The 23,734-nt window shown below is 41.1% G+C and overlaps 1 protein-coding gene across 6 annotated transcripts in view; it reads left to right on the forward strand.

Annotated features, from left to right (window-relative positions):
- Positions 1–23,734, forward strand: part of STIM1 (stromal interaction molecule 1) — a 188,922-nt gene that overhangs the window by 40,944 nt on the left and 124,244 nt on the right. The window contains exon 1 of one of the 6 annotated variants that reach the window (XM_032359527.1): positions 23,600–23,666. The exons of the other annotated variants lie outside the window; for them this stretch is intronic. Coding sequence (XP_032215418.1) covers positions 23,615–23,666 — 52 coding nt within the window. The 5' untranslated portion in view covers positions 23,600–23,614. Of the gene's footprint in view, positions 1–23,599; positions 23,667–23,734 lie in introns of those variants that run through there. 6 annotated transcript variants of the gene reach the window in all.

The raw sequence follows: 23,734 nt of genomic DNA on the forward strand, positions 1-23,734 counted from the left end.
CTTGTAGTACTTTTTAAACCTTCTTTACTTCCTCATGTGTACTGTTTTTGGCCTACAGTCCTAACCAATGCAGCAGTTAAAGCCTTACATTACAACAAAAAGGGCCCATATGTTTTAACTTTTACAGAGCAGAGTGGATGGACTGTGTTAGTCTAGAGCCAGGCTTGGGGGAGGGAGCCTTAGGGGTGGAATGAAAGTTCTGCTTTAATGAACAAAGGAAGTGGTTAAGTCTCTGGGGCCTATGCAACTTCTAGAAGAGCCTGCAAAGTGACCTTGACAGCATCTAAAACTAGATACTTCCAGTTAAGAACAGGAGGACTGATCCCTTATCCTTATTCTCTAGCATAAGGGGACTTTTGCAGGGACCTCTTAGCAATAGCTTTGGTTGATGCTTGGCTGAAATACCTTAGGTCAATCTGGCCAAGAGAAGAGCTTCTGTGGAGCACTTGGTGTTCTCTAGCCTTTGCAGAGGTCACTGGCAGACAGGCAGGGGAGCAAGGCCTTAATTAGTAGGGACTGCTGGAGCAAAGCTGTTTGGGACTCTGCCGTGGGACTGGCTCCTTCTGCCGTGGGACTGGCTCCTTCTCCTAGTGACAGTGCAAATACTCCCTCCTTTTACAGCTTTCAGGTCTCTGAGAGATGGCCCTTCTTTGTGAGCTTCAAGACACTTCTGTGTAGTACTCTTGAAGGCTGATTTTAAAAGCTGGTGTGATGGAATGACAAAAATTCTTTCCTTCTGTGCAGTGCTTTTTCAACCACACTTTTTTTTTTAATTTTTTATTTTTTATAAACATATATTTTTATCCCCAGGGGTACAGGTCTGTGAATCACCAGGTTTACACACTTCACAGCACTCACCAAAGCACATACCCTCCCCAGTTCAACCACACGTTTTTATTTCATTTGTTCTGAACCAGTAGTCTGTGAGTTGTAGATGAGGAAATTGAAGCCCAGAAAGTAGTACTTAATTAAGATTATAGCTAATTATACTCTGGATTCCCAGAGTGGAGGTCTTCCTACCAATATTTGAAAGACAAGGGGGAAGGAGGAGGATGGCAAATAGAATCGGGTAACTTTTATGTGCCAGGCACTGTGTAAGGCGCTTAGCTAGTTTTCTCACAATGTTATATGGTGAGAAAATTGTACTGCTCTGAGCCCCAGAGTGGTTAAGTAACTTAGCCAAGATTATAGCTGAGAAGTGGCAGTGCTTGGATTCATCTATAAGTCTGTTTGACTTTAGAGCCTATGTCTTTCTATCACTATACTATATTCCTTGACAGTTGTTTTTCTGAGAAATGCTTACTGAAGCTGCAGATGTGATGCTGGGAATAAAGGTTACAAGAAAGTGTAAGATTCAGTGATCTCTGCCCTCGTGGAACTCATAATTTTGGTGATGATTGACTGCTACCTTAGAGGGAATGGGGACAAGAAGTAGATAGAGGGATAGGAGGCAGTGGGAGCCCAATCTTTCATGATAGAGGATTTGTGATATGAGGCTTCCCACAGAAGTAAGTACCTCAGCTAGTCTAGCGATGAAGCGCATAGGCTCTGGGGTCAGTCTACTTAGGTCCCATCACTTGCTAGTAATACTTTGGGCAAGTTACTTCACCTCTCTGTGCCTACTTCCTTATCTACAACGTGGAGATAATCATATCTACTTCTAAGGGCTGTTGTGATGATTAAGATGAGATAATTCATGTTGAACATTTAGCAGATTGCCTGACACATAATAAGCTCTCATTAATTGTCAACCAGTGTAATTATCATTGTCTAACCTGTGTTTTTCCCGTATGCAGAGCAAGTTGAGACAAATGAAGGCAGGTTCTCTTAGGATCTCTTACTATCAATAAACTGGGAGTTTATTTAAGCGATTTCAAAATATTCCATTAAGGCCTAAGATTCTGTCAAAATAAAAACTGACACCTAATTGTTTCCAGGAGGGCAGCTCTTTGTATCGGGTGGCAGCCAAATGGGGAATGTCCCTATTCCCTCTATCATAGCAATGAGCAGTACCAAATTACGAGTTCAGTGAGTGCAAAGATTACTTAATCTTACACTTCCTTATATCTCTTGTACCTAGGATTGCATCTGCAGCTCAGTGAAGATTTTTTAGAATAAACAACTGTCAAGGAATATAGTATAATGATAGAAAGATAGAGGCTTTAAAGTTAGCAGGCAGATCTGAATCCAGGTTGACTTTCTCCCACGCTTATTGTGCTCAAGAAAGTAATATAATTTTAGTAGTCCAAGTCCAGTTCCTATTTAGTGTCCCGTCCATTTGGGGAATTGTGGAATAATAGTACCTTTATACATTTGTACACTGCATTCTTTTAAAATAAGTTCTTTAAAAGTAAATTAAAAAATAAAATCAGTGTTCTTCAGAATATCGCTCTCATATGAAAAGACAATAGGTATTACTCTAAGAGACATTTAAGGTCAGATTTGGAAAGTCTAGGAGCCTTTAATATGATAAGGAAAGGTGTCTAGGGTTTCCTACATTTTTTTTTTTTTTTTTAAGCTTGAACTCATGACCCTGAGATCAAGAGTCCCATGGTCTGGACTGAGCCAGCCAGGTGCTTCTCCTATTTTTTTTTTTTTTTTTTTTTTTTTTGGATTACGAAATTCCACCCTTCTCCCTGCTGCCTACCCGCAAACTCCAAATAAACCCATGTACTGACATTACATAAGACACTCGTGATTCACAGAGTTGTTTTAATGATCACCTGTTCATTGAAAACTCTTGAATTTGTGTTTCCAGCTCAGATGTCTCTGAATTTTAGACTTGTTTATCTAACTTCTTAATTGAGATTTTGGATGTCTAGTCAGCATTTTATTTTATTATTTTTTAAAGATCTTATTTATTTATTTGTCAGAGAGAGAATACACAAGCAAGGGGAGCAGCAGGCAGAGGGAGAAACAACTTCGCTGTGGAGCAAGGAGCCCGATGTGGGACTTGATCCCAGGACCCCAGGATCATGACCTGAGCCCAAGGCAGATGCTTAACTGACTGAGCCACCTAGGCATCTTATCTAATCAGCATTTTAAACTTAACAAATTCACACGCTTTCAGTTTGTCAGCAGATCCTATTGTTTTACCTTTAAAATGTATCCAAAATTCAGGTATTTTTCATAACTTCTGCTACTACCACCTTGATCTGAACTACTCTTGTCCCTTTTCTTGGAGGGTTAATAGCCTTTTAGTTGGCTTCCTGCTTTTGCCCTTGTCTCCCAATAGTTTGTTTTAAATGGAACAGTTAGAACGATGCTTTCAAAATGTAAATCTAATCATATAGCTCTTCTGTTCAAAACTGTATCTTTTGAGAAAAAGCCCAAGTCCTGGGCTCTCAGTTACCTAGCTTATCTTCATCTCCCTTCCATCTGCTCACCCTGCCCTGCCGGCCTCCTCGCTGTTCTTCCAACAAGACGGACATGCTCCTCTTCAATTTCATGCTCCTGCCTCGAGCCCTTTGCATTTGTTCTTCCCTCTTTTTCCTCTGAGTAGCTCCTTAGCTCATTTCTTTCCGATCTTTTGATCAAATGCCAAATTCTCAGTGAGGATTTCTTTAGTCATTCTATTTAAAAATAGCCACTCCTTTCTCAAAGCACATTGCAACCTCTTTCTCTGAATTTCTCCACAGCATTTATCACCTTCTGATAGATTTCTTTCTCCAGCCTTCTACCTTGTTAGTTGCACAGGAGGGGGGATTTTGGTTCCTTGCCAGTCCTCAGTGTCTAGAATACTGACTGGTATGTAGCATAGGCTTAGTAAGTATTTGTTGAATGAAATCATTTGGGGTAGGTACATTGATAGAGGTTGTACAGATACTTGTTTACTTTTCTTCACAGCCTAGCAAGGTGAGGACAGTTATAAGTGACGAAAATAATTTGTCCGAGATTGAATGGCTAGAAGGTTGTACCGCCTGGGTCTGCTGCACTTAATACATTGCCAGATCCCCAAAAATATTATAGAAGGGCAGAGTCTAAATATTATTGCTTTGCTGCTGAGCGAAGTGTATAAGCCATAGGCCTGGATACCAGAGGAAAGGCAAAGTCTGAATGTCCTGCATTGGGCATTGTTCATTGGCTCCCATGGGAACATATTGATACCCGGGATGCAGCCGCAGCTGGAAACCAACAACGTGCCTGGAAAGAGGGCTCTGGGTGCGATCTTCCTGTGTGCCATTTGACACACCATTGGCTTGTACACACAGAAAGGAAACCCCTTCTGGGTTTGTGATGATTTAAGGAAAATCTTCTTCTCTCCTCCCTGGGAAAGACCTTCTTCCCACAGTTTGGAATAACATTAGATTTACTTCAGGCTGGTTACCTCACATCGCTCTTCTTTCCTGAGGTTTAATGTCAGCCAAGGTCGGAGTGTCAGCCACATCCAGGGTGTACTGGAGTGTGCCTTTTTATGGGGTGGTGATTAGTGTGGTGATTAGTCAGAGCTGTTCCTAGAGTAAAATGGGACTACTGTCTGAACTCTCTTTAGGGTAAAATGAGGCTGAATTCAGATGTGATCCTAATAGAAGTGTGTCACTGTCAGAAAAGAAGGCGAGGAAGAATAAGATTGGGATGCAAACTGCGCCCCCCGCCCCGCCACTGGGATATACACTCTCTCTTTCCTAAGTCTCCATACCTGGTACCACCCCCACCATTTTTTTTTATTGTGATAAAATACATATAACATAAAATTTACCATTTTAACCATTTTTAATTGTACACAGTTCGATGGTATTAAATACATTTATGGTGTTGTGAAACCATCACCACCATGCATCTCCAGGATGCTTTTCATCTTGTAAGATGGAAACTTATACCCATTAAACACTTACTCCCTTTTCCTGGTGCCCCTGTCCCCAAGCCCCTGGCAGTCACCATTCTACTTTCTGTCTCCATGATTTTGACTACTCTAAACCCAGGACCCAGTAAGTTTGGGGTGAGGGGCCTGGTGAAGCCTTGGACTTGAAAGAGACCCAGACACATGGAGCAGAAGCAGCTGGGTCAGGTAAGATTGTTCTCAGTGACATGATAGGAGCAGAATAGGAAGAAGTGGAAAAAAGTCATCATGGGGTATGACATGGTCAGTGACATGTCCAGAGAATAGTGATAGTGAAGTGTGCATCAGAATGGTCCCCAGTGTAAAATGAGACTGGAATCAGAGCTGTTCACAGGAAATAATGAAAATAGGATGAGAACTTTCCGCAGGGTAAGGTAAGCCCGTGGGAAAAGTGTAGGGGGGTAACAATACTGTTCCCAGGGTGAGAGAAAGAAAATAGTATGTTTGAGCAGGCACAAGTAGCAAAGGAAGCATAGTGAGAGGAAAGAATTTTAGGGCAGCATATTGAGGAGTTGAGGCTAGGGAGACAAGCAGATCTCAGATTGTAGAGAGCCTTGTATGTCCTGTTAAGGATTTGAAACTTTATTCCTTTGGTAATGCAGAGTCCTTGAAAAGTGTCAAGGGGTAGATAGTCAAATTTGCTTCTGGTCACTGTGCCCTGTGTTTCCAGGAGAGCTAAGGCCAGGAAAGGCTAGATAGACTATGACAGCCTAGGGACTTGAGGCAAATGTTTGCTGGAAACCACAAGGATCTGGATTATGTGTCTGAGTTGAGATATATGAGGGAGGGAGTGGAGTCTCAGGAAAATCACAGAGCCTTTCCTGGACTTTACCAAAAACTAAGAACGTAGGGCGGCTGGGTGGCTCAGTGGGTTAAAGCCTCTGCCTTCGGCTCAGGTCATGATTCCAGGTCCTGGGATCGAGCCCCGCATCAGGCTCTCTGCTTGGCAGGGAGCCTGCTTTCCCCTCTCTGCCTGTCTCTTTGCCTGTTTGTGATCTCTGTCTGTCAAATAAATAAATAAAATCTTAAAAAAAAATCTTTAAAACAAAACGAAACAAAAAATGAAGAACCTCCTAGTTGTACAACACTGTGAATGGGCTAAATGCCATTGAATTAATTGTCACTTTAAAATGGTCAATTTTGGGGACGCCTGGGTGGCTCAGTCAGGTAAGCGTCTGCCTTCAGCTTAGATCATGATCCCAGGATTCTGGGATGGAGCCCTGAGTAGGGCGCCCTGCTCACTGGGGATTCTGTTTCTCCCTCTCCCTCACCAACTGCTTTGCCTACTTGTGCTCTATCTCTCTGTCAAATAAATAAACAAAATTTTAAAAAATAAATAAAATAGTCAACTTTAGGGGTATATGGGTGGCTAAGTCGGTTAAATATCTGACTCTTGTTTTGGCTTAGGTGATGATCTCAGGGTCATGAGATTGAGCCCCATCGTCAGGGTCTGGGCTCACCACGGGGGTCAAGGATGTGACTAGCCATAGCAGGAAGTACGTGAGCCCAAGGCATGTCCTTTTTTTTTTTTTTTTTTTTTTTTTGCATATTTATTTATTTATTTATTTATTTTTTCCAGCATAACAGTATTCATTATTTTTGCACCACACCCCGTGCTCCATGCAATCCGTGCCCTCTATAATACCCACCACCTGGTACCCCAACCTCCCACCCCCCGTCCTTTCAAAACCCTCAGATTGTTTTTCAGAGTCCATAGTCTCTCATGGTTCACCTCCCCTTCCAATTTCCCCCAACTCCCTTCTCCACTCTAAGTCCCCATGTCCTCCATGCTATTTGTTATGCTCCACAAATAAGTGAAACCATATGATAATTGACTCTCTCTGCTTGACTTATTTCACTCAGCATAATCTCTTCCAGTCCTGTCCATGTTGCTACAAAAGTTGGGTATTCATCCTTTCTGATGGAGGCATAATACTCTATCCCCAGGGGTACAGGTCTGTGAATCACCAGGTTTACACACTTCACAGCACTCACCAAAGCACATACCCTCCCCAATGTCCATAATCCCACCCCCTTCTCCCAAACCCCCTCCCCCCAGCAACCCTCAGTTTGTTTTGTGAGATTAAAAGTCACTTATGGTTTGTCTCCCTCCCAATCCCATCTTGTTTCATTTATTCTTCTCCTACCCACTTAAGCCCCCATGTTGCATCACCACTTCCTCATATCAGGGAGATCATATGATAGTTGTCTTTCTCTGCTTGACTTATTTCGCTAAGCATGATACGCTCTAGTTCCATCCATGTTGTCGCAAATGGCAAGATTTCATTTCTTTTGATGGCTGCATAGTATTCCATTGTGTATATATACCACATCTTCTTGATCCATTCATCTGTTGATGGACATCTAGGTTCTTTCCATAGTTTGGCTATTGTGGACATTGCTGCTATAAACATTCGGGTGCATGTGCCCCTTTGGATCACTACCTTTGTATCCTTAGGGTAAATACCCAATAGTGCAATAGCTGGGTCATAGGGCAGTTCTATTTTCAACATTTTGAGGAACCTCCATGCTGTTTTCCAGAGTGGCTGCACCAGCTTGCATTCCCACCAACAGTGTAGGAGGGTTCCCCTTTCTCCGCATCCTCGCCAGCATCTGTCATTTCCTGACTTGTTGATTTTAGCCATTCTGACTGGTGTGAGGTGATATCTCATTGTGGTTTTGATTTGTATTTCCCTGATGCCGAGTGATATGGAGCACTTTTTCATGTGTCTGTTGGCCATCTGGATGTCTTCTTTGCAGAAATGTCTGTTCATGTCCTCTGCCCATTTCTTGATTGGATTATTTGTTCTTTGGGTGTTGAGTTTGCTAAGTTCTTTATAGATTCTGGACACTAGTCCTTTATCTGATATGTCATTTGCAAATATCTTCTCCCATTCTGTCAGTTGTCTTTTGATTTTGTTAACTGTTTCCTTTGCTGTGCAAAAGCTTTTGATCTTGATGAAATCCCAATAGTTCATTTTTGCCCTTGCTTCCCTTGCCTTTTGCGTTGTTCCTAGGAAGATGTTGCTGCGGTTGAGGTCAAAGAGGTTGCTGCCTGTGTTCTCCTCAAGGATTTTGATGGATTCCTTTCGCACATTGAGGTCCTTCATCCATTTTGAGTCTATTTTTGTGTGTGGTGTAAGAAAATGGTCCAATTTCATTTTTCTGCATGTGGCTGTCCAATTTTCCCAGCACCATTTATTGAAGAGGCTGTCTTTTTGCCATTGGACATTCTTTCCTGCTTTGTCGAAGATTAGTTGACCATAGAGTTGAGGGTCTATTTCTGGGCTCTCTATTCTGTTCCATTGATCTATGTGTCTGTTTTTGTGCCAGTACCATGCTGTCTTGATGACGACAGCTTTGTAATAGAGCTTGAAATCCGGAATTGTGATGCCACCAACGTTGGCTTTCTTTTTCAATATCCCTTTGGCTATTCGAGGTCTTTTCTGGTTCCATATAAATTTTAGCATTATTTGTTCCATTTCTTTGAAAAAGATGGATGGTACTTTGATAGGAATTGCATTAAATGTGTAGATTGCTTTAGGTAGCATAGACATTTTCACAATATTTATTCTTCCAATCCAGGAGCATGGAACATTTTTCCATTTCTTTGTGTCTTCCTCAATTTCTTTCATGAGTACTTTATAGTTTTCTGAGTATAGATTCTGTGTCTCTTTGGTTAGGTTTATTCCTAGGTATCTTATGGTTTTGGGTGCAATTGTAAATGGGATTGACTCCTTAATTTCTCTTTCTTCTGTCTTGCTGTTGGTGTAGAGAAATGCAACTGATTTCTGTGCATTGATTTTATATCCTGACACTTTACTGAATTCCTGTATAAGTTCTAGCAGTTTTGGAGTGGAGTCTTTTGGGTTTTCCACATATAGTATCATATCATCTGCGAAGAGTGATAATTTGACTTCTTCTTTGCCGATTTGGATGCCTTTAATTTCCTTTTGTTGTCTGATTGCTGAGGCTAGGACCTCTAGTACTATGTTGAATAGCAGTGGTGATAATGGACATCCCTGCCGTGTTCCTGACCTTAGCGGAAAAGCTTTCAGTTTTTCTCCATTGAGAATGATATTTGCGGTGGGTTTTTCATAGATGGCTTTGATGATATTGAGGTATGTGCCCTCTATCCCTACACTTTGAAGAGTTTTGATCAGGAAGGGATGCTGTACTTTGTCAAATGCTTTTTCAGCATCTATTGAGAGTATCATATGGTTCTTGTTCTTTCTTTTATTGATGTTTTGTATCACATTGACTGATTTGCGGATGTTGAACCAACCTTGCAGCCCTGGAATAAATCCCACTTGGTCGTGGTGAATAATCTTTTTAATGTACTGTTGAATCCTATTGGCTAGTATTTTGTTGAGTATTTTCGCATCTGTGTTCATCAAGGATATCGGTCTATAGCTCTCTTTTTTGGTGGGATCCTTGTCTGGTTTTAGGATCAAGGTGATGCTGGCCTCATAAAATGAGTTTGGAAGTTTTCCTTCCATTTCTATTTTTTGGAACAGTTTCAAGAGAATAGGAATTAGTTCTTCTTTAAATGTTTGGTAGAATTCCCCCGGGACGCCGTCTGGCCCTGGGCTTTTGTTTGTTTGGAGATTTTTAATGACTGTTTCAATCTCCTTACTGGTTATGGGTCTGTTCAGGCTTTCTGTTTCTTCCTGGTTCAGTTGTGGTAGTTTATATGTTTCTAGGAATGCATCCATTTCTTCCAGATTGTCAAATTTATTGGCGTAGAGTTGCTTATAGTATGTTCTTATAATAGTTTGTATTTCTTTGGTGTTAGTTGTGATCTCTCCTCTTTCATTCATGATTTTATTTATTTGGGTCCTTTCTCTTTTCTTTTTGATAAGTCGGGCCAGGGGTTTATCAATTTTATTAATTCTTTCAAAGAACCAGCTCCTAGTTTCGTTGATTTGTTCTATTGTTTTTTTGGTTTCTATTTCATTGATTTCTGCTCTGATCTTTATGATTTCTCTTCTCCTGCTGGGCTTAGGGTTTCTTTCTTGTTCTTTCTCCAGCTCCTTTAGGTGTAGGGTTAGGTTGTGTACCTGAGACCTTTCTTGTTTCCTGAGAAAGGCTTGTACCGCTATATATTTTCCTCTCAGGACTAAGGCATGTCCTTTTTTTGTCCTTCTTTCTTGTTGGCTGCCAGAGTTATCTGACAGGTCTGTCTAACCATGGTTCTTCCCTACTCAGAAGCCTCTGCTGCTTTCCCATTCCCCACGGATTATAAAATCAAGCTTTTGATGGATTCTGGTATTCATGATATTCCATTGATCTGGCTTTTCTTTATTGCCTTCTCAGCAAACATCTTTGTTTTCATTCCCGCTTTCCATTTTGCTTGAATGTCTTCCTTCCTTGTCTGGTAGCTCCTCATCCTTCAGAACCCAGCTCCTGCGTCACCACTTTTCTGGAAGCCGCCTCTGATTTCCATGCCCATAGGTAGGAAGCCCTTTCACTGTTCTCTCATTATACTCGATATGTCTGTTAGGTATCTCACTGTGTTATGATTGCTTTGTGTGTAGTTGTCACACAAATTGGGAATTTTTTTAAAGACAGGGACCCTACTTTGTTTTTTCTCTGCATCCCTCACCCAGTTTTGCACAGAGATGATTCTCATTGATTATTTTAGAGAAATTCTTATTTCTACACCGTAAATACCCAGTCACAAAAGACAAATAAAAATAATAGGCTCTGTTGGTATTGGTCTGTGTAGTGAGGCTAACAGGAAGCATCAAATCCATAACAGCCTTGCATTCCTTTTCTTTCCACTCTAGCCAACAGATTCCATGGAACAGTAACTGCAAACCTCAGGGCTTAGAAATTAGTTCTTGGGGTGCCTGGGTGGCTCAGTCGGTTGAGCCTCTACCTTCGGCTCGGGTCGTGATCCCAGGTCCTGGGATTGAGCCCTGTATCGGGCTCTCTGCTCAGCAGGGAGCCTGCTTCCCCCTCTCTCTCTGTCTGCGTCTCTGCCTACTTGTGATCTCTGACTGTCAAATACATAAATTAAAAAAAAAAAGAAATTAGTTCTTTCATTAGAAAAATAATAAAAAAAATAAAGAGTATCTGAAGTGACTATAAATGGCAGAGACGGTTAGTTGTCTTTGCCAATATTGACTCTCTCATTCTTTTTTAAATGACAGAGCACTTGAGTTTTAGCTGGGCGTATATCAACTTTTTGTAACTCTGCAACTACATGTGGCCCGGATGCCCAAGTTCGAACTAGTGGAATCTAAGTGGAAGTGGCATATCTGCCACTTTTGGGATCATGTGCTTAAAAGTACTGGCTGAATGTTTCTCTTGTCCTTTTTCCTTCCTGCCAGCTGGGGGATGATGAGAGCTACAGCACTTTTTGGTCCCAGAGATGGAAGTGTCACATTGAGTGAGGACGACAAAGTTCCACTCTCTGCCACAGACTGCTCACTGCTGAACTGTTATATGCGAGAGAAGTAAACTTCTCTTTGATTTAATCTACTGTGAACGGGGTCTCTTAGTTATAGTAGCTTTAGCTACCCCTCACTGATGCAGGGAGGTGTTGGGTTAGGGCGGCCTCAAGTTGCTTCTTCCTGCTGCTCCTGGATGACTCTCAGTCTCCTTGCTGGGGCTCCTTGCTGTTGCTTGCCCTGCCTCTTAGCCCTAACTCCTATTGCTCAGATGATTCCCTGAATTCTTTCATGTACTTAAAAAAATGTATTGAGGTGAAGCTTGTATCATTATGAAGTTAACCATTGTAAATTGAACGGTTCAGTGGCATCCAGTGCACTCACAGTTTTATGCCCCCACCATCTCTATTCAGTTCCAAACATTTCCACTACTGCAGAGTAAAGCACCTACCTATTAAGCAGTTTCTTCCCATTTCCCCTTACCCCTGGCAGCCATCAATCTACATTCTCTCTGTGGATTTAATTATTCTGGGGATCTCATATAAATGGAATCATACAATATGTACCCTTTTGTGTCTAACTTCTTTATTTTTTAATTTTTATAAAGATTTTATTTATTTTTGCACAGGTTGCTTGCCCTGTGTGTGTGTGTGACAGAGAGAGAGAGAATGAACAGGAGCAGGGGAAGGGGCAGAGGGGAAGGAGACTCCCCACTGAGCTTGGAACCCCATGCGGGGCTCTATCCCAGGACCTTGGGATCAGGATCATGGCCTGAGCTGAAGGCAGATGCTTGACCAACTGAGCCACCCAGACACCCTGTGTCTTTAATTTAGCATAATAATTTGAAGGTTTGTCCACATTGTAGCATTTATCAATACATCATTTTCTTTAAAAGCTTTTTTATTGTGGTAAAATATATGACATACAATTTGCCATTTTAGCCATTTTAAAATACATAATTCTGTGGCAATAATTACATTCACCGTGTTATACAAACATCCCCATTCTTTGTTTTCAAAACTTTTTCGTCATCCCAAAAGGAACTCTGTACCCATTAAGCAATAACTTCCCCTTAGCAACTGTTAAATTCTAATCTATTTTCTATCTCTATGAGTTTGCTTATTCTAGATATTTTGTATATCCTGTATTTTATATAGGGTCATACAGTATTTTTCCTTTTGTGTGTGGCTCATTTTACTTAGCATAATGTTCATAAGTTTCATCTTTGTTGTAATATATATCAGAAAACTTCATGCCTTTTTATGGCTGGTATTATATCATATGATAATAGAATATACACACACACCCCACCCCACAGTTGTTTGTCCATTCTTCTGGTGATAGACACTAGTCCTGTGGGCTGGTCCCACCTTTTGGCTCTCAGGAGTAGTGTGGTGATAGACATGCATGTACATGTACTTGTTTGAGTACCTGTTTTTTTTTTAAGTAGGCACCATGCCCAATGTAGGGGTCAAACTCATGACCCTGAAATCAAGAGTAGTATGCGCTACTGGCTGAGCCAGCCAGGTGCCCCTGAGTACCAGTTTTTAATTGTTTTGGCTACATACAGGACCTAGGAGTAGAATTGTGATTAAAGCATAATTCTATATTCCACTATTTTAGGAACCACCTGAACTTTTTTCCACAGCAGCTGCACCATTTTACATTCCTATCAGCAGTGTCTAAGGGTTCCATTTTTCAGTTCCTTTGCCGATACTAGTTATTTTTCATTCATTTTGTCTTAGTTACAATTATTCTAGTGAGTGGGATGTGGTGTCCGTGTATTTTTTTTTAAGGTTTTATTTATTTATTTGACACAGAGATCACAAGTAGGCAGAGAGGCAGACAGAGAGAGAGGAGGAAGCAGGCTCCCCACTGAGCAGAGAGCCTGATGTGGGGCTCGATCCCAGGACCCTGAGATCTTGACCTGAGCGGAAGGCAGAGGCTTTAACCCACTGAGCCACCCAAGCACCCCAAACTGAGTATGTTTTTTTATTTTATTTATTTATTTATATGAGTTTTTTTTTTTTTTTTAATTTTTTTATTTGACAGACAGAAATCACAAGCAGGCAGAGAGGCAGGCGGTGGGGGGGGGCAGGCTCCCCGCTGGGCAGAGAGCCCGATGTGGGGCTCGATCCCAGGACCCTGAGATCACGACCCGACCCGAAGGCAGAGGCTTTTTTTTTTTTTTTTTTAATATTTTATTCATTTATTTGACAGACAGAGATCACAAGTAGGCAGAGAGGCAGGCAGAGAGAGAGAGAGGAGGAGGAGGTTCCCTGCTGAGCAGAGAGCCTGACGTGGGGCTCGATCCAGGACCCTGAGATCATGAATTGAGCTGAAGGCAGAGGCTTTAACCCACTGAGCCACCCAGCCACCCCGAAGGCAGAGGCTTTAATCCACTGAGCCACCCAGGCGCCCCTGAGTATGTTTTTTTAAAGGATTTTATTTTTGGGAGTGGGGTTGGGAGAAGGGGGGTGGGGTTATGGACATTGGGGAAGGTATGTGCTATGGTGAGTGCTGTGAAGTGTGCAAACCTGGCGATTCACAGACCTGTACCCCTGGGGATAAAAATATATGTTTATAAAATATTAAAAATTTAAAAACAAAGGATTTTATTTTTTATCATGTTATGTTTATATTTTTAAAGGATTTAAAAAAAATTTTAAGTACAGTCTACTCCCCAGCTTGGTGCTCGAACTCAGTACCCCAAGATCAAGAATCACATGCTGTACTGACTGAGCCAGCCAGTCACCCCTCATTGTGGCTTTGATTTGCATTCCCCTAATGATGAATGATGTCGAGCATCTTTTCATGTATTTGTTGGCCATGTGCATCCTTGGAGAAATGTCTGTTCAATGACATTAAATGACAAATCCTTTGTCCATTTAAAATTATCTTGTCTTTCAGTTGTTGAGTTGTTAGAATTCTTTATATATTCTGAATACTAGACCCTTATCAGATAATATGATTTGCAAATATTCCTTCCCATTCTATAGATAGACTTTTCACTTTCTTTTTTTTATTCTTTTTTTACATATATATTTTAAATATTTTATTTATTTATTTGACAGAGAGAGATCACAAGTAGGCAGAGAGGCAAGCAGTGGGAGAGGGAGAAGCAGGCTCCCTGCTGAGCAAAGAGCCCCATGCAGGACTTGATCCCAGGATCCTGAGATTATGACCTGAGCCAAAGGCAGTGGCTTAACCCACTGAGCCACCCAGGCTCCCCTGTTTTTCAGTTTTTCCAAATTTTACATTTGTTGTGATGCTGTCTTTTTGTGAGTGACAGAACTACAACTCCAGCTGACTTAAGCAAGGGAGGGACTTAGTGACTGAAGTAACTAAGAGGCCAGAAGTCTATTTACCTTTAGAAACAGCAAGGTTCAAAACAGCAAGGGTCTTGAATGATATCATTTGGACCTAATCTCTCTTCCTTTGGCTCTGCTTTTCTTTGTTTCGTGTCATTCTTAGGCAGGCTCCACCCATGCAGTGGCAAAGATAGTATCAGTTTTGGGTGTGCATTCTACTAGCTAAGTAACCGCTATTGAAAGATAATACCTCATTCCTGACGGTGCTGGCAGCCTAGGGTACGATTTTGGCTTGGGTCATGTGTCCACCCTAAAGTAATCACAGAAGAATGCGGGACTTTCATTGGCCAACAGTTACATTCTTGCTACTCAGGGAACCCAGGAGTTAGGGTCAGCTCCTTGGAGCCATGTGGGCTGAGAGCAGGTAAGAGTGGTCCCTTAAGGGAAGATCAAGGTGCATTTACATGAAAAAGGGTTTGGGAAGTGGGGAGATAGATGAGCAAAATTCACAGACGTTTACTACAAAAAAAAAGAAGCCTGTTTCCAGTACTTGAAACTCAATCAAATAGAGCTGCTGTGCTTGAAGAACCAGGTATTACCAAGGAACTTGGGTGAGAGGAGAGGTGTGCAGAGCAGAATTTGAAAACTTCTGGACAGTTTATCCACTAAATATTTGTTTGATGTGTGCTAGTTCTTGAATCCTTTCTTCCTATCCTTCTGGACTTCTGTAGAAGAGATTGTTCCCTCTAGTCAGGGAAAGTGAGGTAAGTACCAGAGCCAGTTACTGCCTGGAGCTGAAGAAGCCAAGGACCTTGCTTAGTTAGCCCTGACAGCAACCTGCTTTTCTTTCTTTCTTTTTTTAAAAAAAGCTTTTATTTATTTATTTGAGAGAGAGAGTGAGAGAGAGCATGAGAGGGGAGGTCAGAGGTAGAGAAGCATATTCCCCATGGTGCTAGGAACCTGATGCTGGACTCGATCCTGGGACTCTGGGATCATGACCTGAGCAGAAGGCAGTCACTTACTTAATCAACTGAGCTACCCAGGCCCCCAAACTGCTTTTCTTGATGAAGCCCCAAGCCTTTCGAATTTATTTATTTATTTTTAAAGATTTTTATTTATTTGACAGACAGAGATCACAAGTAGGCAGAGATGTAGGCAGATAGAGGGGAGGGGGAAGCAGACTCTCTGCTGAGCAGAGAGCCCCAATGCGGGGCTCCATCCCAGGACCCTAAAATCATGACCTGAGCCAAAGGCAGAGATTTAACCCACTGAGCCACCCAGGTACCCCAAGCCTTTCGAATTTAAATAGAGACTCAGAGAACAGGAAGGAGTCACTTTATAATGTACTGGTTAATGTGAATGGTGAAATATAGTTGTATCCTCAGCATTTTGCAAGGGCTCCGTGTGCTAGAGTGTATAGAGCTGTGAGCTGGATTCTGTTTTATAAATTGCCCTTATACATCAGCCAGCTCACCACACAGCTAACAGCCATTCAGTATTGTTTTTGTTTTTTTTTGTTTTTTTAAGATAAAATAGTGAACATAAAATTTGCTGCTTTAAAGTGTACAGTTCAGTGCTTTTTTTTTTCCAACAGTGTTGAGCAACCATCACCACTATCTTAATTCCAGAACATTTCATCATCCTAAAATGAAACCCCATTACCCATTAATCAGTCACTCCCTATTCTCTAGCCCTTGACAACCCACTTTCTGTCTCTGTGGATTTGCCTGTTCTGGACATGTCATTTAAATGGAATCATGTCTGGCTTCTTTCACTTAGTATAATGCTAGTATATATTTATCTTATTACTGTCTTATGATACTTTTTTAGAAGTAGAATTATCTCACAGATCTACCAGGTAGTCATTTCTTCTATCTTGAAATGTATGCTTGGGATGGACCTACCTAACAGTTGGGAGTAGCACCCACATCAGATCCTTGACCTGTCAAATAAGAGCTCTCATAGTGGGGAAGGGCAAGTAGAAGCCTTTTCAATTGCTGCCTGCTCCCCTCCAGTGAGCGTGAGTCAAAACCAATACCACATTCTGTGAGGGACGGTGGAGATTGGTGCTACTCTTAAGTATCTTAAGAATACAATGATGGTGGTCCCTATTATATTGACATTTAATTCATTGGTCTGCCTTCCTACAAAACTGGATGGATCCTAGGGAATGTGACTTCAGCAGTTCATCTGAATAGCCCTAATTATGACTGCTGGTGTGCGTGTGGCATCTTTGTTAGAGCATGTTAATATGTGGACATTGATTTGGTGAATGCACTCTTTTCTATCTCAGTCAGTCCAGTGGAGCAGATTCAGTATACCTTTCTGGTTTTGCTCAGGGCTGCATAAACACTTCCACTCCTGTACTCCTTGTCATGCTCCTAGTCATAATCATAGTCATTACATTGATGAGGTCATGCTATAATCAGCATGAGCAAGAGGAGGTGAGCACTTGCAGGCCTTGGTAAGATACATGGGCTCCACAGTGGGTTCTGTCACCTTCTTTGCCAAAGTGGATGTATTTGTTTTTAAAATATGTCCACAAATGTTTGATACTCATACTATCAAGAGATAGAGCCAATTCCCCTCTTCTTGACTAAGTTGGTAACTTGAATCCAACAAATAGAGTAAACTAAAAGCGATGGTACATGACTTCAGAGACTAGGTCATAAGAGTTTGTCTGTCTCTTGGATCACTCACTCTGGGGGAAGCCCACCAATATATTGTGTGGGCTCTCAAACAGCCTAGGGAAAAGCCCACATGGAGAAGAACTGAGGCTTCCTTGATTAACCCCCATCCTGGAAGCAGATCCTCCAGACCCAGTCAAGTCTTCAGTGACAATAGCCCCCTTCATGAACCTTTCTGAGAACTCTGAGCCAGAACCACCTGTTAAGGTGCTTGCTGATCCCTGACTCTCAGAAACTGTGATAATAAATGTTTATTGTTTTAAGCAACTTAGTTTTGTTGTGTAGCAATAGATACTAATACACAGCCCCACAAGCTGTATGTGAGAGTTCTAGTTGTTGGACATTCTTTTCGACACCTAGTATTTGCCTATTTTTTAAATTTGAGCCCTTTTGGTTAGTGTGTAGTATTGCTGCAGGTGGTTTTAATTTGTGTTTCCCCAATGATTGACGAAGTAGAGGATCTTTTTCTTGATAAATATATGAATAATATGTACATATGGCAAATATATATATATGTCTAGACAGTATGTATGTGTGTAAATACGGCATATATACACATTTATCATATCTATATCTATCCATACACATACACACTTTCTGGATTTATTATTCTGTGAAGTGTTCAGGTTTTCTGCCCACCCCCCGTTTTATTGTGTTGCTTGTCATTTTATTTGTTTGTTGGAGTTCTTTATGTATTCTGGAACATACAAGTTCTATATTGTGAATATCTTTTCTCAGTTTATCAACTTTTTCTTTTATGTTTAGCCCTTTTTGTGTTCTTTTAAAGAAAACTTTGCCTATTCCAAGATCAGGAAGCTATTCTTCTATTTTCTCACTTATAAGCTTTATTCTTGGGGCGCCTGGGTGGCTCAGTGGGTTAAGCCGCTGCCTTCGGCTCAGGTCATGATCTCAGGGTCCTGGGATCAAGTCGGGCTCTCTGCTCGGCATCCGGCTCTCTGCTCGGCAGGGAGCCTGCTTCCCTCTCTCTCTCTCTGCCTGCCTCTCCATCTACTTGTGATTTCTCTCTGTCAAATTAAAAAAAAAAAAAAACTTAAGCTTTATTCTTTCATTACTTTCACACAGATCTGCAGTGATGTGAAGTTACTTTTTTGGGGTATGGTGTGAGGTAGTGAAGGTATATCCCCACATCCCTCACCCACAAATGGATATCCATCCAGTTGATCTAACACCATTTATTGAAAATATTATTCTTTCCCTTCTGTACTGTAGCGTCATCTTTGTTATAAGCCAACTGGCCATTATGTGTGGACCTGTTTCAGATTCTCTGTTGTATTCCATTGGTCATTTTGTACATTTGCACCAAGTCCACTCTGTCTTTATTATTATTATAATGGGTGTTGATATTTGGTAGTGTAAGTCTATCAGCTTATTCTTCAGGATAGCCTTGACTGTTCTTGGTCCTTTGTATTGCTAGATGAAATTTAGAATCAGTTTGTCAGTTTCTACTAAGAAAAAAAAAACTTACTGGAAATTTGACTGGGTTTGCATTGAATCTGTGTTTTAATTTGAGAGGACTGACATCTTAATTAGATGTAGTCTTCCAGTTCACAAACGTGATATGTCCTTCCATTTAGTTAGAGCTTTCAGTTATTTTTTCTATGGTAGTCTGTAAGTTTCCTTCTGGCAGTCCTGTATCCCTCCCCCTTGCCCCAGGATTTAATGTATTTTTGACACAATAGTAAATGGTACTACTACATTTTAAAGGTATTATTATTATTATTATTATTACTATTTTTAGAGGGAGAGAGAGAATCTTAAGTAGGCTCCCCTCCCACTGAGGAGCCCCTGGATCTTACAACCCTGAGATCATGTAAAAGTCTTATTTTTTATAAATTAAACCGTTTCTGTGAAGTCATTTAGCATTCAACACTTCCATCTTCAATTTCTTTGCTGTAGTAGCTTGCTTAAGAATGACTCAGGAAAGAATTCCATGCATAGTGCTGTTTCTTTACCCCCACCTAGAATCCTTTTAAATTTCCGGTTAAATCAGCTGCTTTATCAGTGGGTATACTTAAGTTGTGTTTCATAAAACTATTTATTTATTTATTATTTTAAAAGATTTTATTTACTTACTTGCAGAGAAAGAGAGAGCATGAGCAGGCAGAGGGAGAAGGAGGCTACCTTAGCAGGGAGCGCAATGTGGGACTCTACCCCAGGACCCTGGGGTCATGACCCAAGCCAAAGGCAGATGCTTAACTGCCTGAGCCATCCAGGCACCCTAATTACTTAAAATAAGACTTTATTTTAGTTTTTAAAATTTTATTTATTTATTTGAGACAAAGAGAGAGACCAAGAAGGAGCAGAAGGGGTGGGGAGAGGGAGAAGCAGACTCCCTGCTCTCTGAAGCTGGGGCTCAATCCCAGGACCCAGAGATCATGACCTGAGCTGAAGGCAGATGCTCAAAGGACTGAGCTACCCAGGCGCCCCAGAACTTTATTTTAACAAAATAAATCTTACACTGTAGAAGATTTTTTTTCTCTTGTACATTTTCCCTTTATTGGTCCTTAAGTGACAGTTCCTTTTATATTTCACTGTTTAACAGAATGTCTTGACAGAATCCTTTAACTGGCACGTGAAGAAAACTTATATCCTACTGTATAGCAAATCTCCTATGCTCCATAATTTGTAATATTTTCTTAAATCCTAGGAAATATTTTGTTTTTACTTTTTAAAGATTTTATTTATTTATTTGAGAGAAAGAGCCAGGGAGAGAGAGAGAGAGAAAGAGAGAGCACAAGCAAGGGGAGCATCAGAAGCAGAGGGAGAAGCAGACTCCCCACTGAGCAGGGAGCCCAGTGTGGGGCTCAATCCCATGACCCTGAGATCATGACCTGAGCCAAAGGTGAGTGCTTAACTGACTGAGCCACCCAGGCACCCTGGAAATATTTTATATATGTTGTTCAATCAGCATTTGCTAACAAATGAATGCAGTTTGAAAAATAGAAAAATACTGCTTTTCATGTACCATTTAGCCTCATTTTTTACTGCAGCAAGAAGGAAATAGGGTTTCATAATGATATGTGCCTTTTGTTTTTCACTGTTAAGCAGGAAACCTATGAAGAGACTTCTTAAATAGATTGGGTTTTCTCTGGACTTTAAACATCACAGAAAATATATAGAGGTTTATCTGTAGATTTAAATTTTAGATCTGTTTTTGGCTTTATTTCATTATTTAATACAAGGGTGAACAAGCTATGCCTTCTTATATAAATAAAGTTTTATTGGCACACATCCATATTCATTTATTTACATATTACCTATGGGTACTTTTATACTCTAATGGCAAAGTAATTCAGTTATAATAGAAAATATATATCCTGGACACCCAAGTGGCTTAGTTGGTTAGGCTTGGGACTCTTTTCTTTCTTTCTTTTTTCTTTTCCATATTTTATTTATTTATTTGAGAGAGAGAGCCAGAGGGAGGGAGGAGAGAGCACAAGCTGGGGAGCAGAAAAAACAGAGGGAGAAGCAGACTACCCACTGATCTGCCTGATTTGGGCAGATGTTTAACCAGATGAGCCACCCTGGCGCCCCCGGGCATGGGCCTTTTGATTTCAGCTTGGGTCATGATCTCGGGGTCATGAGATTGAGCCCAGAGTCTGGCTCTGCACTCAGGTGGGAGTCTGCTTGAGATTCTCTCCCTGTGCCACTCTGCTGAAGCATGTACCCGTGCATGCTCTCTCTTTCTCTCAAATAAATAAATAAAGCTTTAAAAAAAAAATGTATGGCCTGTGAGCCTAAAATATTTACTCTGGGATTTCAGAAAATATTTGCTGACTCTGATTTAATATACCACTAAGGATGCAATTCATTATTAGTAATAAATGTAAACCCATATTTTAAGTAGTCTCTTGATAATTTTGAATTTTTTTGGTCAAGTTATTGTTTGAAGCAATTAGATTATTTTTTACCCTGTACTGTAGCTTATAAAAAGTTATACTAAGAATAGAAGGGTCAACTTTGTTATTTTACTATTATTTATTTTTATTTGTAATTTTAATATTATCCTTAATCCATGAGGATTATTTTTTTATTTTTGTTTACTTATTTGCAAGAATCCCTTAAAATCATTTTATCTGTGTGGTGAGGGTTGGTTTGGTTGGTAAAAAAATAAAAGCCATGATATATAAGTTCATTTAACTGCAATACCTCCTAGTATCCTAAAAGCAAATGAGTGACTTCACTGATGTTCTCCCTCAGACACTGTGGAGTGCCCCCTCTACCCTCAGGACATCTTGTATGTGGTAGTTGATGTGGAAACATCTGACAGACTCAGAAAGGGGATCATCCTTAGTCTGTACGGTTAATATTGGCAAAGCATAATTCTTTTTTTTTTTTTTTTTTTAATTTGACAGAAAGAGAGAGATCACAAGTAGGCAGAGAGGCAGGCAGAGAGGAGGAAGCAGGCTCCCTGCCAAGCTGAGAGCCCGATGCGGGCCTCGATCCTAGGACCCTGAGATCATGACCTGAGCCAAAGGCAGAGGCTTTAACCCATTGAGCCACCCAAGCGCCCAGCAAAGCATAATTCTTATGTTTTAAGATTAAAAACAATTATGGGGGCGCCTGGGTGGCTCAGTGGGTTAAGCCTCTGCCTTTGGCTCAGGTCATGATCCTAGGGTCCTGGGATGGAGCCCCACATCAGGCTTTCTGCTCAGCAGGGAGCCAGCTTCTTCCTCTCCATCTGCCTGCCTCTCTGCCTACTTCTGCCTACTTTTGATTTCTCTCTCTGTCAAATAAACAAATAAAAAATCTTAAAAAAAAAACCCCAACAAATATGGAATAAGAGTTTTCACTTTTCTTCCTGTACTTTTATTGGAAAGTCTTGTGCAATCCATTTTGGAGATGACTGTCTTAATATATATTGTTTGTATAAATTCCTTCTGAATGTGGGCATGATTTCTGAATATAAATACAAGTTTATGGCGTAATACAACTCTGAGTCCAGTAAAGTCGACCTTGTGTGGACAGTGTTGCCAGCAGCTGCAGTTACAGAACCTGGAAGCCGAGCAAAGCCTCCCTTAGATGCTTCATCTGTTCTTACCGTGTGTGGGCCGCTCTGTTCCAATAAGATTGTGAATCTGTGGCTAATTAATCCAAGAATTTAACCTTCGAACGGAGGATATAGGACTGTGTCTTCTTACCAGTCCATAACCCACCAGAAATACTGCAGTGAGCACAACCACCAAGCCAGCAGGCCTTATTAGTTGGGGATTCACTTTGTGGAGTTAACAAAAGTTTAAGTATGGAGTCACAATGCTTGGGTTCAAATTCTGGACTTTCTATTTTATGAGCTGAGTATTCTTAGACAATTTTACTTTAATCTCTCTATGACTCAGTTTCCTCTGATGTTAAATGGGGAGAATAGTATCCAATTTATAAGGTTACTAGGAAAAATCAGTTTTTCCATATAAAGTGCTTGGAATAGTATCTGGCTTGTGTGAAATGCTCAATGGAATGTTTGTTAGTGTTTCACTTTTTGAAGGCTCAGATTTTGTCAGCACTCTGAGAATATTTATTTTTCTAATCAGACTTTCTTTTTTTTTTTTTTAAAGATTTTTTAATTTATTTATTTGTCAGAGAAACAGCGAGCGAGAGCAAGCACAAGCAGACAGAGAGGCAGGCAGAGTCAGAGGGAGAAGCAGGCTCCCTGCGGAGCAAGGAGCCCGATGTGGGACTCGATCCCAGGACGCTGGGATCATGACCTGAGCCGAAGGCAGCTGCTTAACCAACTGAGCCACCCAGGCGTCCCTGGACTTTCTTTTTTTAATGTAAATAGTATCTATTCAATTATTGTTTTTTAAATTATTCACATATGACGTATTATTCGTTTCAGGGATACAGGTCTGTGATTCATCAGTCTTATGTAACACACAGGCCTCACCACCACAGGTACCCTCCCAGTGTCCATCACCAGCCACCCCATCCTCTGACACCCCCCTCCCCTCCAGCAGCCTTCAGTCTAAGCAGACTTTCTTAACCAAATTCATGAGGCTGATCTATGAAACAAGAATGCCAGTTTTTAAGTTTACCTCGAGACATGGAACTATCACATCTACTGGAATGCCTGTTTTGGTAGGATCAGTGCCTTTTCTCCCTTTGGGTGGCACCGTGGAACACCAAATCCTAATCAGAATGGTTATGGTGAATATAGAATCTGAATAGGGCCTTAGTTAGATGAATGCAGTGTTTTGTTCTAATGCCAAAGTGGCTAAAATGAGTATTTATTACCTTTTAAGAATTTCTTCACCTAAAATGCCAGCCATTCGCTTTCAGCCTCTTTGTCACTTGCCATAGGTTCTTTTGGTCTGATCCACTCCCCGTGGACTTGGACTCTGAAGAGCTGGTGATGTGAAGCAGCAGATGGCAGTGGTGGTGGTGCATGTAGCAGAGTGGAGCTCCTGGGATAGCAGAGGTGTGGTACAGTGGCTGTGTTGTGGAGGCTGGCGGTAGTGGAGTGCCTGGGCATTGGCAGCTAGCATT

The sequence above is a fragment of the Mustela erminea genome, chromosome 9 (genome assembly GCF_009829155.1).
Source record: "Mustela erminea isolate mMusErm1 chromosome 9, mMusErm1.Pri, whole genome shotgun sequence".
Classification (NCBI taxonomy): domain Eukaryota; kingdom Metazoa; phylum Chordata; class Mammalia; order Carnivora; family Mustelidae; genus Mustela; species Mustela erminea.